This window comes from Arachis hypogaea, chromosome 5 (assembly GCF_003086295.3).
Source record: "Arachis hypogaea cultivar Tifrunner chromosome 5, arahy.Tifrunner.gnm2.J5K5, whole genome shotgun sequence".
Classification (NCBI taxonomy): domain Eukaryota; kingdom Viridiplantae; phylum Streptophyta; class Magnoliopsida; order Fabales; family Fabaceae; genus Arachis; species Arachis hypogaea.
In genome coordinates this window covers 94,260,647-94,288,492 of record NC_092040.1, presented here as the reverse complement: position 1 = coordinate 94,288,492, position 27,846 = coordinate 94,260,647, and the positions used below count along the sequence as shown (strand labels likewise).

The 27,846-nt window shown below is 30.7% G+C and overlaps 3 protein-coding genes across 7 annotated transcripts; all 3 read right to left on the bottom strand.

Annotated features, from left to right (window-relative positions):
- Positions 1–6,326: 6,326 nt before the first annotated feature.
- LOC112802011 (uncharacterized) lies at positions 6,327–7,978 on the bottom strand. Its single transcript, XM_025844993.3, has 3 exons — positions 7,843–7,978; positions 6,854–7,725; positions 6,327–6,748 (listed from the first exon to the last, which is right to left on the bottom strand). Exons 2-3 carry the CDS (start codon positions 7,664–7,666, stop codon positions 6,500–6,502), a joined length of 1,062 nt encoding a protein of 353 aa, XP_025700778.1. The 5' UTR covers positions 7,667–7,725; positions 7,843–7,978; the 3' UTR covers positions 6,327–6,499.
- Positions 7,979–8,729: 751 nt separating this feature from the next.
- On the bottom strand, positions 8,730–13,680 carry LOC112802010 (replication protein A 70 kDa DNA-binding subunit B). 5 transcript variants are annotated; one of them, XM_025844989.3, is made up of 12 exons: positions 13,453–13,680; positions 11,808–12,231; positions 11,419–11,686; positions 11,212–11,308; positions 10,956–11,083; positions 10,742–10,826; positions 10,518–10,650; positions 9,946–10,103; positions 9,735–9,858; positions 9,446–9,628; positions 9,305–9,370; positions 8,730–9,250 (listed from the first exon to the last, which is right to left on the bottom strand). In XM_025844989.3, the coding sequence occupies exons 2-12, from the start codon at positions 11,961–11,963 to the stop codon at positions 9,041–9,043; spliced, it is 1,608 nt and encodes a 535-aa protein (XP_025700774.1). In that variant the 5' UTR covers positions 11,964–12,231; positions 13,453–13,680; the 3' UTR covers positions 8,730–9,040. The 5 variants fall into 5 exon arrangements, with proteins under 5 accessions (XP_025700774.1, XP_025700776.1, XP_025700777.1 ...); XM_025844991.3 differs by having other exon boundaries at positions 8,730–9,238; XM_025844992.3 differs by having other exon boundaries at positions 9,946–10,007; positions 13,453–13,636.
- A 62-nt stretch (positions 13,681–13,742) lies between these two features.
- Positions 13,743–15,637, bottom strand: LOC112803777 (uncharacterized). Its single transcript, XM_029298430.2, has 4 exons — positions 15,510–15,637; positions 15,267–15,334; positions 14,287–15,154; positions 13,743–14,176 (listed from the first exon to the last, which is right to left on the bottom strand). Exons 2-3 carry the CDS (start codon positions 15,327–15,329, stop codon positions 14,465–14,467), a joined length of 753 nt encoding a protein of 250 aa, XP_029154263.1. The 5' UTR covers positions 15,330–15,334; positions 15,510–15,637; the 3' UTR covers positions 13,743–14,176; positions 14,287–14,464.
- Between the last annotated feature and the right edge of the window lie 12,209 nt (positions 15,638–27,846).

Below are 27,846 nucleotides of genomic sequence, written 5' to 3'. Positions count from 1 at the left end.
ACTAAAATATCTGTAATTATTTATTCATTTAGCTTAGTAAGGGTATCTTGTGGCCACCATGCTAACCTTTTGTCGACGAAATATAAAGGTAAAATACAATTTAAAGGACTTATCAGTTAGAGGTCCTACCTTGATCCTCCGTCATTAAATAATTAGTATTTTGGGTACAATCTATTATAGCTGAGGCCTCAGGGACTCCATAAGGAAGGTGTGTCTTCTGTGATAGTGATACAGTTTGCACATTCCCTGCAAGTTTAATACTTAATTATTATGATCCATCCGCTGTTTGGTACATGATCCCTATAGTAGAAAATTCTAAAGGAAAGAGCACGTTGCGAAAAGGCTAACCGTGAATATGATGATGGAGTTTGGTGGAGCGCTTGTAGGTATGCTTTGCATTAGATTTTTCACATACATGCCTCCTTACATGGTTGGTTGCATTTTGACTTGAGCTGATGCAAATATAGAAACGGGAATGCAATAGAAATGTTTCATTAGTGCCATAACGAATTTCAAATAACCTATAAGTAATGCATATACCTCAGATAATAAAGAAAATTGAGTCATTGTGCCCACCATTGGATCCAGTTATTAGTCCCAATGTCAACTTCAATGGGTGGTCTATTGTTGGTATTATAGCTCTTGGGAAGATTTTCCATACAACCATTTGAGCAGTCGGGATATATTTCCTGAATCGTTCCAACGCTGGAATCATAAGCTTGGTGGCTACTTTGGTGAACTGCAAAGTAAATGGTCAGAATTTTATTCTCACAGAACACCTGATGGACCAAATTTGCTCGTTGAACCAATTAAACAGGCTACGAAAGTGCGTAATACCGTTAGACATGTCTGCAAGAGGAGTACGCCTCGGGTGGGAAAAGGTGGGGCAGTTTTTTTCTATGGATGCAGTAACGTCATTTCTAGTCCCATGCAGTTGAGGATGATCAACCAAATTTGTTAATGAGGATAGATCGATTGACGTGTCCGATTGCCGTGATGAAGACGATTCGCGCATAAGCACGGCTGAGTTTCTCTTAAGGGGAAGTATTGGTGTCCTGCTTGAACCTAAAACATTTAAATCACACGTTGGAAACAATAAAAATGAGAACCTTAATGAACATAGTTCAGGAATCAATTTAGCCTAACTATAGAGAAGCAAGATACAAACCCGTCGTTGTATCTTGTTCAAGTGAATGTTGTTGTCTTTGTCTTCTCTGGCTGTGCAATATTAAGCTCCTCCTTAACCTGGCTAATTTGGGATTAAACATATTTTCATTATAATCCATCGTACACTACAGCACGAAATATATGTAAATCTTTGAATAAAAGACTCAAGGTTTGAACGACGACAATGTTTAGTACATATAGCTTCAAACAAACCAAAATTAAATGTGTGGAAGAATAGCAAGGTCGATGTGAAGCAACATGCTTGGAATAAAAAAAGAATGGCACAGATTAATAAGGAGATAAATGAGTATGAAATCTAGGTGGAAATCTAGAGTGCATCATGTAAAATTGATACTGTTACTTAACAGAAGGTCAATTTGCATGGGTTGATCATCTTATCATCTTCTATTTTTCTATTTCTATGCTATTTTGAAAATCCATGTACAATGCTACATGTTGAGTATATATATATATATATATATATATATATATATATATATATATATATATATATATATATATATATATATGTGTGTGTGTGTACATGATTATGTATAGCGTGACTCATATATGCTTTTCTTTATATTTATATTCATATATGCAGACATATGTTGAGATATCTATGTTATCAATTTCCTTATATTTATCAAAAAATCTATAATTGTAGCATGGTTTTTAATCCCTTTTTATGGGTCACGGTCTTTGTTATTGGGCTTATGCCCGTAGCAGGCTCATATTAAAAATGAGTATGTTGACCTATCATGTAATTCTATAATATGATTACAATTCTTATTGCTTAAAAAAAAAAGGAACGAAAATTTGATGAACACAAAATTACATTCTTGGGTTGAATTCTAGCAAAGAAAGAAAAAAAATTGTAGTATTTGGATTATAATAAACCTTAAATTGATAAGTACTTTATTAAAAAAATTGAAATGACATTTAAATGTTTTTAATTAATTTTATAGGTTATTTAAATTACAATCTTTCCAGTTTAATATGTCTATAGTTTAAATTTTCTATTTCATATACTTATTATCACTTAAAGCTAGAGCATTTTTTATTTTTATTTATTATAATTATTGTTATTATTCTTATTATTCTAATTATTATTATTATTCATAATAATTTAAGAAAAATTTAAAAAGCAATAATCGCGTGAATTATAAATGACAAATGGTAGGAACTTGTTATGAGTTAATGTGCACTTAACACATGTAATGTCATTTATTGAATTTATTAGAATTCTTAATGCTACAATAAAAGTACAAAATTTTGTTAAATACAAAATTACATTTTTGGATTGAATTCTATGGGAAAAAATGGTAACATCTGAATTCTAACAAATCATAAATTGATAATCAGATTATTAAAATAACATTTAAAAGGGTTTAATGAATGTTATAGCCTATTAAAATTAGAATCTTTAGATTTACTTATTATTATTATTATTATTATTATTATTATTATTATTATTATTATTATTATTATTTATAAATTTAAAAATAATGTAAAAACCAATGCTCGCTTGAATCATAAATGATAAATGCTATGATCTTGTTATGAGTTAATGTGCACTTAGCACATGTAGTGTCATCTATTGAATTTATATTATATGCATCATATGCAATGCATGTGCTTGTCTTTATTGTATCATGATAAATGATGTAATGCATCATCAAGAGAAGTAAATACAAAGAACAAATATTAGAAATAGAAACGATTGATGCAATTAGCGTTTTCAATCTAAAAATATTGCTTGTTCCTTTACATTGAAAGGCACATAAACTTCATACATAATAACTACATCACATGGAGTCAGAACATGATCATGAAAAGTAACTACATGAACCACTTCATAGTTCTCATTTCACCTAATTGTTGACTGTTGATATTGTGCCGGTCCAACTATATGAGAACATCTATCAATAATGGTTCAAAGAGTGACTCAACCCAAAAGGAAATCATAGGTGATATAGGTATAAGACCAAAAGGGGTAATAACTAACCAAAACTAATGTGGTACCTACTGCATCAACATTTCCAGATTTCAACATACATGAAAGATTCATTCAAGGGACATGCAATGAATCTCAGAACACTGCCAATCCTTAATAAGTTATTCCTTACGAAACCTCTCCACCCTGTATTAAGATCCACTTGGATGAACACAGGTGTCATCTTCCAGCGGAGTCCCATGTGGTATTGAAACCCGCCGTGCTGGAGTAAACAAACATGATAAAATCTAGATGGAAAGGCATGCATTGCAAAATTAGTAGGAACATTCTGAACAAACAAAAAGCCAAATGTTAGCATAGCTATGTCAAATAATATAATCATCTAGAACTTGAGTGAATTTATATATTTAATCTGCGTAGAATGTAATTACCAAGTAGGAGCACTGTATGTCGTGTTTGGTTAACTCGCGTACAAAAGAATAATAAGGTGCGTTGATGCTGAAGTTGTTTGGAAAGTATAAGCTGAATGGTCCAGCATTGAAGCCAGGAAAATCAAAAGGACATCCATGGCAATCCACTAACTGTCCAACTGGATCAGATGGCATGAATTCATGAAATTGAGCGGGCACGGTAGTGAGAGCTCTGCTCAGATCAGTGGGTTTGTCAATGTGGTGATCGAGATGGTTGTTATTTCCCATACTTGGTTCCTGCATATTGACGTCCTCTTCATCAACGGGTGGGACAACATTCAGATCAATATCTAAATGCTTTGCAATGAGCTTGTGTTTTGGAATCTCTAAAGCAACATCACGAGCTTTAGTATTGCTTGTCCTTTTAAAGAAAGTTTTTCCTTTAACAGGCACTGCATGCTCACGGTAACGGTCCTTCTTGTTCGTCTGCCTGCTGGTGACTTTAGCAGAGTTCTTCTTCTTCTTCTTGTTTACTTTGTACGATCCATAGTGGAATCGCTCAACCTCATCAAATAAAGGGTCAGTTTGAATAACCTGTTTGCCCTTATGTGAGAAATTGTCATCTAAACGACCCTTCATATAGTGGTACAGAATTGGGAGGCTTGCCATCTTATCATCCCTAACCTTAATGACATAAAAGATGTCCCTGAAAAGGTAGCGGAGCTTGATGGTTCCCCCTTGTTTGAGGCCATAAAGTTGGACCAAGAAGTGTAAGCCTTCCATAATATAGGCAGTGTTGTATCCCTTAGCTATCCTGAGGATAATTTGGTTCCGATTGGTGTCTACAACTCGCATCTTGTCTTCCAAGAAATGGTTGTATTTTCTATAGAATAGGCTAGGGATAGAATGCATTTTCTATAGCAAATGAACATAGATGCAGATTGATTAATAAAAAATGGAAAAGAATGGCACGATGTATGGCATTAGTGTCAGCAGCTAAGTCTCAGGCAAGTTTTAAAAAATAATAGATGCATTGGAGACATAAAAAAATTTCAACAATAATAGATGCATTTCATACCGCAAAAGGATCAACTGTGAGGTAAAAGACACGACATTCTTCATCAATGTTAGAGGCTTTGTGATCGTTGCTCATTGTAAGAACTAAAAAGAACTTTCTTCAGTAATGAATCGAACCTAGAGAAGTAAATGAGGTACTTTCATACATGTGTTTTGGGAGAGTTAAAGTAGTATATAGAAGGAGTAAAAAATACTTTGCTTCATACTGAATAGCATCTCTATGAATTAATAGAGAGACCCCACCGTAATATAGAATGCAACAGGAATGAGAAAAAGGTGTATTGAGTGCAATATATATTTAGTTATCCTTAGCCATGTATGTAGTTATTATACTTTTTATAAGTGATTTACAGATGATGAGAGATATTTCAACTTAGGTAATCTGGATAAGTTCTATCTACTTATTTTATATGCTAATTAAGTAATTAAGTAATAAGTAATAAGGGAATTTAGGTTGTTTAAAAACTCATTATAGGGACATGTGGCCAAAATAGGGATAGATAGTTTTAGATATCATCATTAGTCTACTCTGTTGATAAGTTGTCACTACTCAAACTGTGAAGTATGGGCAACTCTATAAAAGTCAACTTGGAATTTGTGCCAGAATGACCATCCCTAAGGCCTTGGTAATGACTCAATCCTAATTTTGCGGTTGAGTGTTCAAGCTGCGTCTGAACATGATCTTATAAAGGATTGATTTTGTAAATGAAGTGTGTTACTGTGGTTACGAAACTGATGTTAGAGCAGGTGATGGGTGTAGTCGAAGACAAATCGTGACAACTGGTTGACAACCTGCTAAGAGGTATCAAGCGGCGGGTTCTGAATTATAATAAAAATAATGGATTATGATAGAGTAAAGGCTTGCATACTCTCATTGGTTTCATGGTTTGAGTAAATACATTGTATCAGAATAACTATGATGGGATTGAGTAGAGCCCCACGAAGCCACTTAATCAATCTTGTGTTACGATTAGGTTCATAGACTACAATGCCATTATTAATTAACATTTTGCCACACAATTATTTTAAGCAGATTATCTATTATGTACTATACTTTTGGGTTCAAATTTTTTCAATGGGTTTGATCTCATATAGTAATTGGGAGGACCCACACGGTGTATGTAGAGAAGTGTATTTTAATATATATGAATCATTGGTTAACTACCCTGCATATGAATGGATTTCCTCTTGGGCTATAAGTTATTAACTTTTGGAATTATATATTGAAAAGTAACACTCCTTGCAAGGGCATGTGATAATTCCTTATGCAATTGTGACCACAGCATTTAATTAAAAGAACTTAAGCCGTTGATTCGTTGTAATGATTCACTGTTATTATTATAAGGAGAATCAAACAAAGGATCCTGTTTTTATTTCTCATCCACATGATAAGCATAACAACGTTAAGTTGCAGTCTTCGAATATGGAAGCAGATATAAAATTTAGACTGTTTATAGGGCGAAACACTGTGGACTCATTTGCATATTTGTTCCATAGTAGGTGTGAATTGTCACAGATTGAGCCAGATTGATATTTTTGGTATACAAAGTTGTTATTTATGCAGCAAAACATTCATTCCATAGATCAGCAACATTGAATTAGTTAGCCTTTAAGGAAAAGCCGACATTTATGTTGGAACAATGAAGTAAATAAAGTTCAACATGACTTAGATATTAGATTAGATGGAATTAAACACGTGTGCACAACCAAGAACATGAACCAAAAAAAACTTGCATTCTAATGAAACAAAGTACTGAAATCACAGGTTGGCTATAACACTGGCCTTGGAATTAAATATAAATGACAAAATTAAAGCTAACTGAAATAGATGACTACTCACTGGCTGAAACCCAAACTAATGTTACCATTTTTCACATCTTACCATTTTTCACATCTTAAGGATCTTTACATGCATCGTCGTCTCGTCATTTGTAAAAATGGAAAACTGCAAAACAGTACCGGATTTCAATCCATTGTATTTAGCAAATAGCTTCCAACCACGCGTAAGATACAACCCAGCTTTCTTTTTTTTGCTCCACCTCAACCCCATGCGGTAGCAAGAGCCATTGTCCATAATCACCTTGACATGGTTGTGTCTGCTAGGAAATGCACTCTCAGCAAATCTAAGGGGAATGATCTTGCAATTGAGGACCACGGAAATTAAAAAAAATTAAACAACTTGTTAGAAATTGTTGGATGAGGTATAGCAATGCACGAAAGTAAAAAAGTTTAGGATGATTACCACGGAACTGTTGTTAACTTGGTTGGAAGTGAGAAGCTTGAGGAAACGATAGACATGAGGTCCTTGAATGTTTGAGTCGGGGCCAGCAGTGGTTAACGGTGTAGTGGACTGGTTCGGTTCGGCTTTTTTGGGGACGTGAGTTTGGACTTTAGTAATGGAACAAACATGATTGATGGTACCGTTGCAGTATGGGGATGCCTGTGGGGAAACTTGGGCTGGATCCTGGCCAAATTTGTTGCATTTGTTAGGCATGGTATGTGACGCGCTCGCAGCGGAGCGGTCCAGGTCTTTGTGAAGAAAAGTCTTAGACAGCGGAGAAGCACTAAGGAAACCATCCTGTCCCTGGAAGCCTGTGAGCTGAAGATCTTTCTTATAGGCAGTTCTCACCTCGGAGGTGTTCCCGTTAGAAGTAGGGGAAGGTATTGTGGCAATGGGATTATGTAGAGTTTGTTGTACAAAGCTATTTTGCAAATTAACTTCTAGAACTGGCATATCTGCATAGTTCGAACGAACCAAATCTGAAGGAGTCGAAACTCGTGGCATTTGTTGGGCAGAAAGGGGATTGGCTGGTGGTTTATTTTTGTGCAAAACATTAGAAGTTGGATATGAGAAATCTCTCTGCATCATGAAGCTGTCCTTCACCTTCATAACAACAAATATGTCCTCCCCAACGTACAGTAACTTCATCCAGCCACCATGGCTGAGTCCATAACATGTGACCAAATTATGAAATCCATGGAGTATGTAGCCAGTAGAAAACCCTCTGCTCAATGATAGCTCAATTTGATTGTCATTCATGTCTATTACAATCATCCTATCTCGAAGAAGTTCCTATACTTCCTATAAAATAGGGAGGGTAACTCATGTGTAACCTGAAAATATAGATTAACATAATCATAAGTATCTTGTTTTTCAAAAAACGAAGAGAAAATATATATGAATATTTTGGAAACCATTTATGGCTCAAGGGGTGAATAAATAAGACTTACAGCTTGGGGATCAACATGAAGATAAAATATACGATCCTCATCAAAGTCCACAGGAATGAGCCTACTCTCCTCCATGGTTTGTAATAGTGGAGGTAGAAATATGTATGGAAGTGTTGTGATAGCTTATGACTATTCTATTAGCCCTTACAAAGTAACCAGCAATGTCTGTCCAGGCTAAAAAAAATGCAGGTTTGATGTTTGAATAGGATAGTTGTAAATATATATTAACTTTCCAAAGAAGAAGACAGGTACATGAAGCCAGTTTACATATTTTATATTGGAATAGTGTGAACAGATGTACATAAAGTACCGCTCATAGGAAGGAGAGATCATGCACAAAGGACAGCTGTGCTCTGATGGGGAAGAAATATTCAATAGGGATATAGGGAAGTAATGATTTCAAAAAAATCAAATAATCAAATAAATCAAATAAAGGAGGTGCCACACATCATGCCCTGAAGCCAGTAGTAAGAAAAGTAAATATGTGTAATCTTAGTAAACAATAAATGATAGCTTTTATATTGATTTAGAAATTAAAAATTTGAAAATGAAAAAATGTATATATGGGTATATAAGAGCTCATATCCTGTCCTTAGGTCTCCCGTCTAGAGTGCTAGTTCATTTGTTGACACGCATAAAGTTTGTCTCATATAGATGCTATAATCACTGTTACACTAATTGGTATAAAGGGATAAACTATACAATTCTAAAGACAACCGCATAAGGAATGTATATTATAAAATGATAAAAAAGGTAACCTTTATTAATGGATCTGAAAATGATTAGAAAATGCTTGGGCACATCTTCCAGGCAGTGAATCATTATCCAAATTATCTATCATAAGTATTAAGTTAGATACTAATTTCAATTTAGATAGTAGGATGCAATTATTAAACAAACACACTACGATTGGATTAAAGGAACCAAACATAAGAAGCAAGCGCATATCATAGATATTGCTTTTGCTCGACATACATAATAAGCATTACATGCACACAATGACTCGCATGGTTTGCTAGCATTAGACCATGCGTTATTGGATGACATAGCTATAGGAAAAAAAAAATAACATCATCACTTCACTAAAGGACACAACACGAAACCATGATTATACGCAACATTGATACTGAGAAATATAGTATGGTACTTGAGCTTGATCATTCGTCCAACATATATTTTGCTTGAGAATCTATCCAGACTAATCTTGGTAGACTCTATCAACTCCGAGAATGCCATCTTCGAGCTTTCTACACTTCGATGATGATCCATTAGCAGAGTCTGGATAAAGATCAATGAGTTGCTTAGAGCATCCACCACTAATAATGTTTCTCTTGGGGGTTGAGAAAGCATCCTTAGAGTTTTCCACCAACGCCTCAACAGAAGGAGAACCCGTGCCCTGCATTTTTAACTAAATATCACTACTTAATGCTCAACTTAACGATTTTCACCGTTTGATAGTTACCTTTGGCGTGTCGGTGGAAGCAGTTTGCATGTTCAACAGTTCTGAGTGTTCCAGTGCAAGGTTTTGCTGCACCAAGTCAGACGTATAAATAGGAATATCACAAAGGTTTACCATAATCAAATAAGTCATCAAATAAGTCACCTGGTATATATCATGCTTTCCTAAAAATTTTGTTATAAGCGATATCTCATCAGTCATCTTCATCACAATGACCTTGCAAGGCTGAAAAGAATTTAGATCTTCCATCTTGACAGAAACCTTGAATAGGAATTTCTTACCCCTAAAGGAATTCAGCTCTATTGGGTATTCCTCATTTACTCCACCCTGATTTTGGTTTATAGGTTAATTAAATAATTGTGTAACAATATTTGTAAAAGGAATAGCATGTCTTTACATATACATAACTCTGTATGCATATTTTAAACATTACCCTAGTTAGTTGTGCAAGCCTGAGGTCAGAGGCAGAGATTCCAAGATATTTGGCCGCTTCCTTGTCATAAAGAAGGAATGAAGCCGTATCGGTATCATCAGCAACCTTTATATTAATGCTATACCTACAAAGGATAAGGCGTTACCAAAGATACATGGATACTGCATGAAGTTGCTGAATAAGAGCTTGAACATAGGGTTGACTTGTATACCTGGGTGTGTGAGTCGTTGGATAGGTGGCACACTTGGCACAATAGTAGGAATCCTCAGCCTCCTTTAGTGAATGAAAGCAATGTTTACAACTTTTATACCACCAACCGTTCTTGGGGTCAATTGCAATTACAGTTCCAATTGTCACGAAGCTACCATTCTTAAGAATAAACAACATTCAAACTCATCGCATAGTTGGATTCGCAAAATAAATAGCGTAGTAGTTTATCAGGAGAAATTTGTTACGGCATTGTGGTTTAGTTCTTCTTTCTCAGGCGAGTTTTTCAGTGAAACTTTTACTCTTATCACATAAACTTAAATCATGAAATTATACGATGCAGGTAGATATTATTTTGAGTCGAAACAGTAATGACAAAATAATTAATTAATGAAGTCTTTATTATGAAAGTTTGTGAATTAATATTTTATTTTAAATAAGTGGAGACCTCATCCATTTTAGATATACTTCTCGTTATAATAAATTTTAGTTTTAACAAATTGAAGAAGCAAATAGTAGATTATAATTTGAAGCAAAGAGATTACGTTGCTTAGTCAATAAAACTTGATCACAGACCTCAATGGATGCCTTGAGTTCAGAAATGGGTTTGTAAATGGAGACATTGATGAGATCATCCTCCATAGAGTACGCTGGCTCCACAGCAATTTGGGATAGTTGGTTTGCACGTGGAACCCCCGCCAGGACGACGCTTAAATTTTTGACATTGTACATGAATTTTATTAATCTGTTCTAGTGTATGAGTGTCAATTTGATACAGACGACACGGTTAGATTTATTACCTCTTGCGAAAATCCTTAACCTCTTGGAAGTCCGCATTGATGTAGAGAATTGAATTATGATTGGTATTTGATATGCCCATTGCACCTGTGTCAATTAAGGTATATAGAAATAACTACACAATGACGGAATCAAAGCATGCTCATTGTCTAGTTTCGAAAGCAATTACATGAAGTGCAAATGTGGTACATTAATAAGAGCCATATAATTGCAAACCTTTAAAGAGGTTGAACTTAGCGAACTGTACAATGATGATGTACTCTGATGTTGGCTGCTCTTCAATGTGCTTGACCAACATAGTTGCAAAATCCTCCCAAAGTGTACACCTAATCTTGCCTTTTCCCCTGTTATAAAAGTCCGACGGGAAGAAACGTAAAACACACATGAATAAAACAACTCTCACGTGAGATGCACTTAGTGCGTGGGTAATGATGTGAGTAACAATTTTACTAAGAAAATATATAACACTAACTGCATGTCATCAAGCTCGAGAACAATGTAGCTGCACTTCTTGCCATTCTTAGTAAATTCAATTATGTCACCCTTGCCAGTAAGTAGACCAATAACATCTGAAACAGAATAATATATAACGGCTAATCACTAATTAATAGACATTAATGAATATATGTTTTATGTTTGATTAAGCTAATTGGAAGGCTGGGAATGATTTTCGTCATACCTATAAGATGCGACTGAGCATTTGTGTGGTTCAGTATTAGATCGTTAGGAACAAAACGAAACACATTCTCCGGAAAGGATGGATCATGGACCATCTGAAGTTGAGTATCCCTCTTGAAGTATATCCTACATGCATGGTTAGTGGCCTTGTATTTCTGGTCATTCAAGGAAGTTGAGAAGTTACAAACGATATAGATTTTTCCCTCCGATAACTCATCTTCAAAGAGCCTCCTCTGAGCATTCCTAATAGTGCACTGGATTCGATCGCCCTGAAAACAAAGCTTGGTATTAAATTGGTATCAAACTCGTACATGAAAAAAAATGATATGCCTAACAAAGTGATCAGTAAAGTTTGTTAAATCAAGTGCTAGGTTGTAGTTGTTAGCTCACCACGTGATCCATGACCACCAACTCTAAAGTTGGCTTCACGTATTTTTGCTCAGCAGGAGACAATGACCATATTTTCACGACTCTCACTTTAATCCTCAATACTAAGTGGTCTGAAGATGCCTCAATATCCTTGAGGTTGTTGTACGTGCTTGCCATTTGTAACCAATATATGTGGAGCTGTAAAGAGTTTTTACTTGAAGTCTCACTGGAGCGATGCTGGAGTATTCATATGGGTGATGAATTTATAGTAACACGTAGCCCATGGTGGTGGTGGGAGGTGCCTGATGTTATACATGCTAGTGACATGGTCATTGGCCATGTACACGCAAAGTAGCAATCTTGTAGAAAGTAACTACATTCACCACAGTACATGAGGCCATGAACAACAGTACAATCTCCTCAATTACATTTTCAGAACACCAATCTGATAGCCCAAAACATATTGGAGACATGACATGGTTCAGAGTTGAGGTAATTATAAAAAGTGTTAGTAACTATTAATTTAAAAAATTATGAACATAAAATCAATAGTTGCAGTAAGATATATAGCTGATCATCATTTCTATAAACAAATAAACAAATAAACAAATATACTAAATACATAGCATGTATATTGTATATATTGTATATACAGTATATATAACTAATCTAATGTAAATCTAAATCTATATCTATATCTAATATCTAAAGCTACATAATCTCTGTTGTTGCAGTAAATTAACTCATTTGTAATTATAGACATAATTATTAGAATTTTAATTATTATTATAACTGTATTTTTTTTTGTAATATTGTACATTATATATAATTGCGCTAAGCTAATCTAAATCTATACAATATCAGTAGTTACAGTCAAGTATTTATATTGTAATTATACACATAGTAATATCGTATAATATAATATAGGTTTAATTATTCTATTGGTCTTTACAATTTCGGAAAATTTTTATGTTAGCTTTCTGTACTTTTGTTTTCTTTTAATTGAGTCTTTGTACCAATTTTTTTTAATTGGGTGTCAACAATTTTTTTTATTTATGTCCCTCACCAATTTATTTTAAGTTGAATCACTATAAATTTAAGCCAATGACTACCAAGACAGACTTAGATGGAAAAAAAATTGGTATAAAAATATAATTAAAAAGAAAAAAGTATAAAGACCTAATAAAAAATTTTACAAAATTATATAGACCAACAAAATAATTAAATCTATAATATATAATATATAATATAATAATTGAAATATTAATTATTATTATCTTTAGTAGTTATCCGTTAATAATATAGTAATAGTAGCTACATACCTCTACATCTATGTACATTTACATGTACATGAATATAATAAATTAATAATTTAATAATTTAATCTACATAACATAATAGCAGTGTTGGCGGTGATCGAACCGCATCACTACTTCCATAATAATAATAATAATAATAATAATAATAATAATAATAATAATAATAATAATAAATCAACAATGACAAAAATAGTACAGAAAATATAGCAGAGCATTCACAATCCAAATTTGCCTACCATCAATTAATAAATAATAACCAAAAGAAAATTCAATAAGAACACAAAACATGCGATACTCATTGAAGAATTTGTGAACAGAGTATAAAAAAACCAAGGAAAATTGAGCACCTGTGTAACGGAGAAATACGGGGAAAGCATAAAACTGAATGGGGTTAAACGCACATACGATGGGCACCAAAACGGCGGTGGTGGTCATGAAGGCTATCTAGGGCTTTGATTCCATTCGGAAGGGAAAAAGAGAAAGGGGCTAGGGGAACATGGGACTAACGAATGTGATTGCTTTTTGGTTTTTTCTTATACAAACATAAAACGATGGCGTTGCTTTCAAAGCGGCCCAGTCCAGTTCTCGATTATAATATATTAATATAATAATTGTTGTAGATCGGCCCGTGTCTCAATTGGCTTCAAACATAAACTAATGATAAGTCGAACCAGAAACATTCTAATTCATTTAAGTTACAGATAGATGGAACTTAGTACAACTAATGACATTAATACCATATTACACATGGTTGAGACACTCCAATACTGCATCATACTCTAGAGGCATTGCTAAAATAAAAACCATTACCAAATAAACATCTTAGATACGTAATATAGAAACAATTATAGTAGTTTCATCATTAATAGGGACGCAGAAACGAACTACACTTCCACATTTTAGGCCATGGTCGACTAAAAATTTTCTCCAACCCCTGGTAAGAAAGGCTTCTGATGACCTGAGGCTCCTCCATCGAAGCTTCATGATGATGGGTGGCTTGTGTAACTCTCTAACGCGAACGAAATCAGGCCTCGAAGGAAACGCAAGCGAAGAGAAAGCAGACGGAAGTAGCTACCAAATGAAAGTGGCATAAAATGGTGGGCTATTAGATACTTAGATGCAAGGAAATTAACTTCATTCAATATGAAGAATGATAATATTTATGAATTGCAGAGACATACCATAGAATAGTGTTTTGACTGGTACTCAGATATCACCCTCACAACCGAATAAAAGTCTTGCATGATTGGAGAATGCGGTGGGGAAAGCCCAATGTTAGGACTCGGGGGTGGAGGGCTCTGACCATTTGGAAACCCTGCATTCTCAGTTGAAACAACCTCAGTACTAATGTTACAATTATCACCTGTTTCCTCGGCCACAACAGAGTTTTTTTTTTTTTTTTGTCTGTGGGACATCTAAAAAAAGAGACGCCCGGAATGGAGAAAGTGAAATTATTGGATCCAGTTGGTCGTGTTGATCCTCATTATTGACACTGGGTTCCAGCTGATTAAAGTAAGGTTCAAGACCATAAAATGTGGGAGGGTCAATGCAGGTCAACAGATTGAACACAGATTCTGGGAGATGTTGGAGTTCGTCAGTGGCATCATCCCAGTTGGAATTATTCACAGCTTCATCAGGTTGTTGATACACTATTTGTGAAACTTGGACAGGTTCAGTAGTTTCAAGCGGTGGGGTTGCATTAGACTCATCTTCAGATAGTTCTATGATTCCTGGAAGAGGTATTGATGGTTTGATGTCCACACCCAGCTTTAACGGTGGGTAGCACAGCTCTTTGGTCCGCATGTTGTGGTCCTTGACTTCAACAATGAGAAATCTGTCTCGGCCAACGTAACAGACACTCAACCAACCTCCATCTTTGAGGCCATAAATCGCAGCAAGGTTATTGTAGCCGATAATAATTATAGCAGTTCGATGGCACTTCTCAATGACCACATCAACTTCGTTGCCAACAGAATCATAAAATGTCATCAACTTTGGTAGTGCATCTTTAAATCTCCTATAGAATGTCGAAGGAATTTCACCCATCTCCTTCAAAATAGAAGGTATCAAGCATTAAATGTATGATATAATATAACGCTAATCAAATTAAGGTTGATACATAAAATGAATATTTTGTATATTCAGTGAGTTAGCTACATACTAAATCGGGGTTGACCTCCATATAAAAGTATCTTCCTTGATAGTAAGAGTTAAGGCTATCCATCTTGCCTGAAACTCAACATATGGCATGGTCAACAAATTAAATTTGCATAATTGATTGGTTGTCACCACAATAAAAGACGAGTTTATGAATTAAAAAAAACCAATGAATATAAATTTACTCAAAAGAATATAAGAAATGCCCGAAAAAAAAAGTTATGTTGTCATCAATGTTAATAATTACCTGAAGAAGGAAGACCGAAGAAGAAAACCTTATTGAAAGGCCCTTAATCCAGAAACAAAGCCCTCTCGAGTCATATTTTAGAAGTGATCTCTGATCTCTATTATGTTGTATATGTAGCTACTTATTGCTTCTTTTGAGATATGGTTCGATGCTATATATATCATGATGAATTGTACCGATGCTGATGCTACAATGAAAAGTTACATGGCCATGCTTTATGTAAATGAATAGTAACTAATATTATTAATTAATGACGCTGTATCTTAAAGCACTGATAACTTGTTATTTTTATTATTCTTTTTACTTAATTCTCATTGCACACACCGGCATAAATGGAACTTTTAATTAGAAGCTTGAAAAGCCTAATTACCTACTAACTCTTCAGAAGCCTAATGTTTTTATTATTATTATATTATTATTATTATTATGACTATCATATCATACCATATAATCGTAATCATATAATATATGTAATAAATTTCCTATTACCTATAATATTATATAATATAGTATCTAATCTAATTCTAATTCCACTTTATTATATCCATTATATAAAGTATACCGGATATTTAAAAAAGGAAAAAATAAATATATAGATTTTATCATCATATAACATCATATATTATCATATCATATATCATATCATATCATATCATATATCATATATATCATATATTATAATATGATAAAGACTCACGTAATATATGATAAAGACTCAGATTTTTGAACTTGAAATGACCACACGTAAATTATAATGGGTATGTCAGAACATTGTTTGTCTCGATGTATATATGTGATAGCAAGTCAGACAATATATACTGGTGTGTATAATATACAGCAAGTTAAAAATAATATGATAAGAGAATGAGATGCAGCAAGGATGTTCGTGTAATAAGGCACACAGCTAAAATTTGAATGAGCCTAGTAGTTGACGCGTGGCAAGTTCAGTACTGAATGAACCTTCTTTTAAAGGATTGTTATAGGACTACTGTTATTTTATTAACAAGAAAAATGAAAAATAACCAACGAATTGTGATGGTAGAGAGTTAATATAAAATAGACATATGTATATATAATTTAGTGAAAGCTACCTATATATCAGGCGGCTATCATATAGTTTAATATATTTTATCTATATATATTATAATAATCAAAATATCTGTTTCCTTAGTTTTGTTACTTATACGCAGGGGTGGCAAAGCGAGCTGGTCCGCCCCAACCCGTCCCGTCCCGCCTAGGCCCGCCTCATAAACGGGGCGGACCGGCCCGTCCCGCCAACTAAAATGGGTTCAAAATGCTAGCTCGTCTCGCTTTATGGCGGATTGGCGGGTTGGCGGGCTAGCCCGCTTGACTTTTTTTTCTTTTTTTTTTTGAAAAATAAAATTCATTAAAATTAACCAAAAAATAATAATTAAAAAATAAAATACAAATAAAAAATAGTCAAATTTTAATATAATTTGTTTACTATTTTTTTTAATTTTTAACTTTAATAAAATTGTTCAAAATAATATTTGTCAATAAAATCATCTTTATTTTAAAAAATAAGTCACATAATTTGAGCATATATACGAAATTATAAAATAAAATAAATAAAGTTAATAACTAAAAGAAGAATAAAAACAAAAAATAAAAAAAAGTGTTTAAAAATTCTATAATTATTAATTTTATAATAGTAACCACTATTTTATTTAATAAAAAAATATAAAGCTTCGGCCCGGCAGACCGACCCGCCCTGCCCCGCCAAAACCTGCCAATTTGACGGTGTGGGTTTGGCGAATTTTTTTAATTTAGCAGATTCAAAATCCTAACCCAATCCACCTTTTTTAGCGAGTTTTGCGAATCGGCCCGGCGGGCTCGACCCGTTTTGCCACCCCTACTTATACGAAGAAATCATTTCAGGGAGACTAATGATTACTCTAGCGTTTATCTTATAATTACAATTTGATAGGAACCGTCTAAGAGAAGAAAATGTTTACAGAAAAGGGGTAATCAGCCATGATGACTTTCTATTTTGAGGGCAATCTCAATCTTATGGATCAAATTCAAACATCCGCGACTTTGTGGCTGAAAACCATTCTGGAACAACAAATATAAATTACATTGAACCACAGCCTTATATTATAATATTATATTTTATAGCTAAATGCATGTGTCACCACGCACCACCAAAATTATTAACATTGTCGTCTGTATCATTTTTGTTTAAAAGAAAACCTAATTCCAACTATTTAAAATAAGGGAAACTCTTGCTTTTAATAATATTTTTAGTTATTATTTAATTAGTATAAATATTAAATTATTTTTAATAAATAATTTATTTAATTTATGTGTATAAATTTAAAAAATATAAATACAAATTATATTAATTTGTGTATATAAATTTTAATAAATATAAATTATATATTTTTTATGCACAAAATTTTTACAAATATGATTATAAATTATTATTAACTAAAATTAGTCAAAAATAATAATATTTATTGATTATGTAAAATTGTTCTTAAAATAATGCAAGGGTCAAGACCAAGTCTGCCAAGGGAGCTGGGAATTTATTACCACAAAGAATAATTAAGTACACTTAGTACAGAAATCATCAATTTCCTTTTCCTATACTTTTATATAATTTAGTTACATAATTAATCATTCACAATAATTATATATATCAATAGAGTTTGTTTGTGTATGTACACATTCAGAGAAAGAATGAGAATTCGAAGAGAAAAGAAAGAGAGCTTTTGTTTTTGAGTGTTTAGAATGATGATGTAGTATATACACTGAGTTTGATAGTGTTATATATATAGCAATAGAAATTTGTTACAACTAACTCTGCATTCTAGCTTTTCTATTTTGGTCTAACTATTTTAACCAACTTATCATATTCCATTATCCTAACACCTACCCCTTACAAATTCAAGATGATTTTAATGCCAACTTGAGTTTGACCTTAAATTATTTATCCAAAAATAAAAAAGATAATAGATTAATTAAGATATCAGCCACCTATTCTAAATTAGGGACATGAATAACAGTTACTAAATTTTGATTTACTCGACCTCTAATAAAGAACAGATTTAGAAGAGATTTGGGGTGTTAGGGTTTGAATTATGGGATGAGGTTAGAGTTAAGGTTGTAGATGAAAACGAAACTAAAAGTAATTAAGATTAGAATTAAAAAATAATTAATTGTTGACTGCTTAAAAATTATATGTGTTGATAAAATTAAAATTTTTTTAAATATTAAAAATACAATTAACTCAAATTAAGCATTAAAGATAATTTTAAAAATATAAAAAAACATTATTTACAGTTTTACACTATATATATATATCCTAAAAGATAGCTTATTTATAGATAGGTTTATCTTTCTTTTGATATCGACGTTTAACTAATGTATTTAGCCAAATAGATTCTACGTAATTTTTCCACTATTGTATTTAATTCCTACCGATTATAAACCGACAGCTAATATGTTTTTTTCGTTATATATAACTTATATAATATAAATTAAATCAAGTTGGATGAAGACTCGTGAAAATAGATTAATTAAAGGAAATAAATGTGTCCCCATTCCCCATTGCTTTATGTATGTGAGAGTGCCTTAGTGTTAGAATAGGTCTCAGCTATGATGATAACGATGATAATAATAATGATAATAATTTTTTGATACACACTTATATATAAATTGAAATTTTAAAATGAAATTTGCTTCTTCAAAAAAAAGATATTTTTATAAAATTTTAATAAATATCTTTGACTATTCACAATTTCACATATAACATCTTCAATAATCTTCATTACCTTCATTGTATCCACTTGTTATCCTTGTTTATTGCCATTTTCTCCCACTACTTTTTTGATATGAAACTCGTCATCTCTATATATATTCTATGCATATATATTGGAATAAATGATTATCACATGATCCTATCACCTTCCACAGCAACTCATTTTTCGTAACAGAATTTCCACCACCGTTTAAAAAGCATTGTTACATTTTTCATAACTATATCACTTACATATACTTTTAATTTCTCTGTGCTCCTTTGACTTTTGATTGTTGATTTCTCAAAATTAATTGAGTCCCGACATCATGGGTTTTATCATGTATTATAATTTGTATTCAAATTTTTCGAACTTGACCATTTTATATAGTATATTTTTAAATCTTTCTTAACTTTTTTTTAACTATTATTCTATTTTTTTCATCTAATGAATTTTTTTTCTACTATATATTTTAATATGATAGATTAAGGACTAATTTATCGCAAATTAAAGTTCCATTTAAAGATTTATTAGCCAATAAATTGTTATATACATAAGACGAGATTTAAACTATCAACACTTATTTAAGTAGACGAATGAGCTGACCACTCGACCAACTTAAATTAATTATCTAATGAATTTCTTGTTCGAATGTTCTGCAAGTGAGTCCTCTCCTCATAATTCCAACCCTCGTGTTATAATTTGTATTCTCTCATTCGCATATAATTATTCATCTATTTAATTAAGTATTATAATCATTTATGTCATATTAATTAATTAATACCCTTATATTTGTTTTCACCTTTTTGTCACCCAGTGCTCCGTTTGTACAATATAAGTAGTTTAGAAATAATAATACAAAAAAATTTACTTTAAAATTTTAAAAATAAATTTTGTTGGATATAAAATCCAAAGCATTTATCTGATTTGATCCGTCTATTTGAATATTATACTTTATAAAGTAATACTACAATTAATAAAATTTATTATTTTTGATCAATATTTTATTAATAAATGTATTTTTATATTAAATTTTAAATTTTAAATTTTAATAATATAAAAATAAAATATTAAAAAATAATTAATATTGATAAAAAAGTATTAATTTTAACTATTTTGCTAATTTATATTATCCTTAATGTATCAGTGTATCAATTTGTACAATTTTTAAATTTATGGACGAAATTAAACACATGATAAAAAGTTGAGAAAAATAAGCCTAAGCTCAATTAACCTTTTTTATTGTTCCTAGAACAAGGTAGTTAGAATCGCGTGTAAACTCGTAGAAACGCACGATTATATGCTTCTACTTCATCTTTCTGTTGCACTTCTGCTTCTCGTCCAGAACCAGGCTACTTCGTGTGAAATCGCCGTTGAAAATTGCAGAATCGCTGGAATCGTAGCTTTTACTGTGTGGTTGCGTTTCAGGTTGAAGAAGTTCTTTTTCTTGGCCCTGAACCTCTTGATTGCAGCCCAACCCAACCCAATAGCCCAATCTAAATAGATGGCCATGGAAGAAGAGCCCTAGCAGAGTAACAGTCTCTAATATCTTAATCTCCCTTACTTTTACAGTTTATCTCCAATTCTCCATGGCCAAAATTTCAAATTTTCACCTCTCTCGAGTCTCAATCTCTAACTCTATATCTCTTTCTTTCTGAAATTTGAATTTCGCGCGACCGAAAATTCCAATTTGTAACATTGCCACTCGCCGTGACTCCGTGAGGTTTGCCGCTGGTGTTATCGACTCAGACTAGTGGTGGTTGGACTGCGTGAGGCCATGAGCGTCATTTTGCGATTGCAACACATTGAGACTCTCTGGCTCAGGGGCTCTGCCTCTTTGTCTCTGGCTCTGGAATCTGGATCGCTGGTCGCTGCTCTTCCCCTCCCCTTTGCTGCTAGTTCATTAGGTAAGTTAAGAAGAAACATGTCACTTTCTCACTCTAGTAATATAATTGAACGCTATTTCTGTGATTCTATGTCAATATATGACAAAATTTTATCCTAATTTGTGTTAAAAGTATAAGCAATGTACCTAATTAATTAGACTAATTAGGCCAATTTCATCCATCATCATATTGTTGTGGATTACCAGCATAGCTTCATCGATAATTATCTCTCATAAATAAATTCGTGATTTGGCCTTACAAACCTTTTGTGTTGTCTTTAATAGAAAGGAGGTTAGCAAGTATAGGTTTATAAGTTGTGACTTTGTCATGAAAATGAAATTGCTGTCGCCTGTTTGATTTGTGTTTGACTAAACCTCTTAAATGGAAATAAGTATGTTTTGTTTTATTATTTTTATTTTTAGATGTAACAATGTTCTCTACCTTCGTAGTGTGCCTGAGAATGAGAAAATTGATGATGCTGCAGAAGACTAGAATGATAAAATTATCTCATTATTATAATATAATTAGAGACCGATTAAATTCAGGTTGTGTATTTATGTGTAGAGATTTGGATCAATATAAGTTGCCTATGTTCTGCTTGTTTAGAACTTTTGACTTTTATTGTTTTGAATTTGATTTTTTCTAGTTTGAAAAAGTTGAAGTAGTTTGATCTGGATTGGTGCTGCTATACTTTCTTCTTGAATGTTGCTGCATAGTTGGATAATCATATTCTCTAGAAAGTGAGATCTTTTTTATAAATATTCAAACTTATATATTGAGTTAAAGTTTTGTGTGATGATAAGTAATAACCCATATTCCATTGACAATGTGATATATAACGTTGCCGTTAGAGGTTTTGAAAAAGTAAATGCTAGAACTGATATTGATTTCTAAATTGACTCTAATATTGATTATGATGAGATTGTGGGATGCAATTAACTAGCTAGAGATACTCTAATATCACATGTCGGAGTGATAATGGACAATCATTAATAAATTGTGAGAAAACCCTAAATACAAAACTTAGCATATATTATATATATAAATCTGTTGGCTTATTAGTAACTTTATGTAAAGGGTCATATTAATGTGTATGCCGGTTATTTGGTTCCAAAAGTTAATTAGATCTTCATTGGGTTTAGGTGTATCTAACTATAAATATATAAGTAATAACAGGTTCAAAGTAAAGATAATGCCGAAAGAATCATCATCACTCTCTTGATTCTATGATAGTAAAAATAAAATTTTATTAATTTATTATATAAAATTCATTCGGTCTCATTCAGAAATAAATCTTAATTTTGTTGAGTGGTTTTTTTTAATAAGTGTTTAATGACAATACAGAGAAAATAATAATTTCCATCATCTTAGAAGTCTTGATTATGACTATAGTCTTGATGAGTTGGACTCTAACAAAGAGTGAATTGTTGCTGACAAAGATAGAGAAAAAGAAGAAGATTTAGATGCTCTAATTCCAAATCTTGATTTAAATGATGAAGCAAGTGGTAATAGAGTTGTTGGTGCCTCTAAGAACTCTTTGGCAATTCCTTATCTTGATTATGATGAGTTTGAAGAATTTTTTCAATGACTTCTTCCTCCTGCTTCTGATAATGATAAAGATGGTAGTGCAGAAGTTTGTGAAACTCGTGAAAATTTTATGACTGATGAAGTATAGAATGATTATTAAATAATTTGTTTAGATTTTAATTAATTAGTTGTTCATTCTAGTAATTTGGTTGGTTTATTTGCTACTTGAATTTATTTTAGTATCGTATGAATTTATAAATTATGAATTTGTGTTTTGATTTGTGGATTTGTGTTGAATTTTTATTTTTAATTTATTATAGTATATATATATTAGTTATAATTTTATGGATAATTTAATTTATTTAAAATTTATTTTATTTTTTATAAAATTAATTTTTGTTATTAAATTTTTTTAAATTTTTATAATTTATAAATTATATTTACATTCTGTCTTACAATTTAACGAATTATAATTTTAAATTAGTTTAACAAATCAAGGTAAAAATTACGAATCCCTGACTAAAATGATAACAAAAAAATTTGAAAAATAGCGGCCACGTAGAAGATCAAATTTCGGCAGAAGCAGACAGAGTAGTAAATTATAAATAGGTGGGGTTGGAAGGTGTATTGGTAATTAATTAGGTGGACCATACACGTTCTCAAGAGAGTGGAATTTCATCTTTCATGGGAACATTGTTTACTCATCACAAAATGTGCACACATGCACTAAGTTATATATTTATAAATTATAATGATATGTGCATGTAGCTACTAAAATATTAACATATTTTTTTACTGTATTTTTTAATTCAACAAATCAAATATTATTCTGTTATAATATTAAATTTTATTTAAGAGTTTATTCTTCGTCAATCAATTATTGTACATATAAAATAAATTTAAAAAAATATTATTTAATTTAAAATACTCAAATGCGGTTGGGTTTAGGAGGGCCCAATTGTTATCCCAAGTCCCAATCAATATGGAGAATTGGCGTTGACACCCCCTCCCCCCATTTGCAACAGTTTAACACTAACATTTACCTAACTCCAAATTAAAATAAAATATTAAGTGCTCTATTGTCTTCCTACGTATACGTACCTAGTCTCTAGATTCTAGAGACCTATATGGCTAGATAAATAATGAACAGTCAAAATATATCCATTACAGTATATCATGACACATTTTCACACACATATGTTTTTTTTTTATGAGTGAGGTGACACTCCAACTTGCAGCCCTTTTAGGTAACTAGATGTGGTGGGAAAAAAGAAATCAATTTTCTTCCTCACAAATTCATATAAGTGCATTACACATATGTATTCAGAGAATAAAAATGTTATATACAGCTATTAAATTAATTATTATATATATATATATATAAATATAAATATATATTATTTAATTTATTTTTAAAATATATTTTATACAATATTTAATATTTTGTATATATATAATATGATTGATTTGAAAAGTACATTAATTAATTAGACAGTTACATATATATATATATATATATATATATATATATATATTCTTTTATTTTAAATAAAAGAAGTCTAATTTTAGAAGGAAAAAAATAATAAAAGAAGGTGTAATTTTTAGATAAAATATTATTTTAATCTCTCGTATTTAAATTAAATTTTAATTTGATATATAATATTTTAAATATTCTATTTTTATTCTAAAAAAAATTAAATAAATTTAATATTGTTCTACCATTAAATTTGGCACGAATAATTAATAGAGAATAATGTGGACATTATAATATTATTAGTTAAGTTATATATTCTTTTGTGCATTAGATAAATATAACCAAAATTTTTTATAACACTTTTTTTTTTAATTTGCTTCTCGTACAAAACTTTAAATCATCATAGCCATCAATCATCAACACTCCAAATCAAAAGAAAAGGATTTGTGTTAATGATTGTTGGTGGGTTGATTTTACTTACAAACTGAAATTAAATGTTATTGGTTTTTTATTAATATGCGAATTTTGTATTAAATTTAATGATGAGATAATATTTAACATATTTAAAACATTTTAAAATTGAAATAGGATATTTGAAATATTTTAAAACTGAAATAAAATATTTAAAATATTATAAATTAAATTAGAACTTGATCTAAATATTGAGTATCAAAATAATATCTTATTTTTTTTATTTAATGTGTACATTGTGGAGGATATGGAGTTGGAATAGTGTTTATAATATGTGAAAATGATAAAATGTTTAGATGCAAGAGATCAGATTATGGCTCTAAATTCTAGTTAAATAATATAAAACATTTAATTAATTTGTATTGGTTGAATAATTGGGTTATTTGTTTGTTTAGGCAAATATTATAAATTTAAATTTTATTTTGTATATGTAATAATTTATTAATTAATGACATATCTTTAAACAGAATTTAGATTATCAGTAAATTAGTTTTTAATTAGTCTATCAAATTAAAGAAAATTCTAAATTAAAAAAAAAAACTAAGATAAGGCATTTTGCCTAGGGAAGCTGATTCAACAGCTTAAAGTAAGTTAGTCAATCATTATGTGCCTTACAAAATGGTGCTTCTAGTTATGTTTATGTCCAAAAGCAAATTTAACCTGGTAATTAGAGAAAACAAGTTTTAGGTATAAGAAAATTTAGTTAGGTGTTAACATGGGTAACTATATGTACAGTTTTGTAGAAGTTTAAAAGATTAGTACTAGATATACTTTGATAGTCGTGTTTTAATTTGGTAGCATTTTTCTGATGTATAGCTCGTTGAGAATGTGAGTCATTATTGTCTGAAATTTTTTTCGTAAAACATGAAGCCGAAGTGAAATGATAACTCTATACATCTCGCAGAATGTTACCAATATTGGAACAAGTAATATATAACATATATATGTATTATATAAATAAATGTAATTACTCTTATATATATATATATATATATATATATATATATATATATATACATGCATGTAATTAATTATGATTTAATATTTAAAATTAATTAAAAATATTATTAGAAAATAAATTTATCTTAATATTAGAAATAAATATTTATTTTCAATTTTTTACCGATATATTGAAACAAATAGAACAAAATTTAAAAAATGTAGGATTAGAATTGATGTGGTGTGCAAATTTTTTATTTAATAATGGCTAGAGGAATTTAAATCAAAATCTATAATAAAAATATAAAAATGTAGAGGATCGAAATCCGATAAATATATAAATTATATTCATAAATAAAATTTTGGGGAGGGGCGAGGAATGTGGAAGCTAAGAAGCTGAAATAATCGATCATCAGAATAAAAGCTAAATAAAAAATATTAGATACATATTAAAAATTAACTATCAAATTAATTATTATATATAATAAATATATATTATTTAATTTATTTTTAATATATATTTTATACTGTTGATTAATTTAATGACTGATTTTTTATTTCGATATATTAAATTAGGTCATTAACTTTACATTAGATCCTTTGGATAATATAATCTAATCATCATTTGGCCATCGCTTTCGTATTTCGTTATTAGTACTCAACGTAACATCTTACTAACTTTCCCGAGCAGGGTTTTGAAAGAGGATTAACTTTATTTATGGATTTTATTGTGAAATCTCACATTAAGATTTAATTATAAATAACCTATATTGCATACACATAGTATATTTTCATTAATATTTTCTAATTTTATATATTATAGTCCATAAATATTAAATAATTTTATTTTATATATTTATTTAATTAAATTCATCACTTTGTACGGTTCAACGAACTAGTATGATATATGTTGATTGAGTAACTGATCCAATAATCCATTATATTAACTAACTGAGTTCATTGTCAGGCCTGGTAATAACTACGTTTTTTTATAGACTAAAACATATACAAATATTTAATTTTACTATTTACATTAATGTATATTATCTATACATTTTGCTATATGACAATCGGTGAGAGGATGAGCGGTTTTATGACTTATGATTGGGCCATAATGCAGCGTAAAGAGGAAAGCGACATGCATTATTATTAGGCAACTACTCCTATGAAGATGCCAAAAACATCTTTTTATGATGATCTTTGTTTAAAAAGTGTAACTTATTTGTTTAGCAACACTTTAAATAAAGATAACACTTTTACTTTAAATAAAATCAAACCCTACAATCTATCATCTAATGGTCAAAATGAAATATCTTCATATGATGACAATCATAAAATCTTCATTGGAGTAGCCACCTTATTATTATCATTGCATATTGCGTTTCCCCTTTTAGGCCTTTGCTATCATTGTCCTTGTGCTTGCACCACCTCAATGGAGGTTTTTTAGAGGTATTAAAGAATTATTAGAGATATAATGATTTATGCTTTTTTTTATTAGTTTAAATTTTTTAGATGAGTGATTTTATGATGAGTTTTATATGTGAAAGGTTTAGAATTTAATTTTTGGTGAATCTCAAAAAATAAAAAAAAGAAAGAAAAAGTCTTATACAAAGCTCTTATTTAAAAGGAAGTGTTAGAAATATAATAATTCATGTTATCTCTTTTTATTAAGTTAAATTTTTGGAATGAGTAGTTTTATTACAAAATTGTTAATGGTATCATTTTTTTTGTTTTAATTTGGTTATAGAATGTTAGAATTTATTAGTTTTGAAAATTGTAGAAGTGTTGATGGTGCTTTTGTTTCATGTATTAATTTTACTCACATTCTACTTGAATTTTTGTGAGTGTCTAGTTATATATTAAAAATTTTAATATTATATTATGATTTTTTAATTTAAAAATGATAAAAAATATATAAATAGTTATATCTAATATATATATTGAAAATATAAATGACATTATTAAAATGCTATATATATCTAATATTATATTAATTATTAATTTTAGTATGTAAATACTATTTTTTTTATAATAATAATGGTTTCCGTGGAGAACAATAATATGGAAATTTATATTTTTTTCTTTTATTTTTTATCCGAGTAGAAATTGAATTTCTTTTAATTTATATATATTCTATTTCAACAAAGAAATTAATTTTAATGCATTTGATGATGAATAAGTGTATGTCTTGGTATGCTTACACTATATCAAACAACTTTTGTGTATTTCAAATTAGAAAAGTATAGGTAATCAACAACATTTTTGAACAATATATGAAC

Excerpts from the sequence above, each read along its gene's own strand:
- LOC112802011 (XM_025844993.3), bottom strand. The coding sequence starts at position 7,666 with ATGATTGTAATAGACATGAATGACAATCAAATTGAGCTATCATTGAGC. Across the intron at positions 6,749-6,853 it reads AAGTTAACAACAGTTCCGTG|ATCATTCCCCTTAGATTTGC; the intron begins GTAATCATCCTA and ends CTCAATTGCAAG.
- LOC112802010 (XM_025844989.3), bottom strand. The coding sequence starts at position 11,963 with ATGGCAAGCACGTACAACAACCTCAAGGATATTGAGGCATCTTCAGAC. Across the intron at positions 10,827-10,955 it reads TAAGTTCAACCTCTTTAAAG|GTGCAATGGGCATATCAAAT; the intron begins GTTTGCAATTAT and ends TAATTGACACAG. Across the intron at positions 10,104-10,517 it reads AACTCAAGGCATCCATTGAG|AATGGTAGCTTCGTGACAAT; the intron begins GTCTGTGATCAA and ends TTTATTCTTAAG.
- LOC112803777 (XM_029298430.2), bottom strand. The coding sequence starts at position 15,329 with ATGGATAGCCTTAACTCTTACTATCAAGGAAGATACTTTTATATGGAG. Across the intron at positions 15,155-15,266 it reads TGGAGGTCAACCCCGATTTA|GAGATGGGTGAAATTCCTTC; the intron begins GTATGTAGCTAA and ends TCTATTTTGAAG.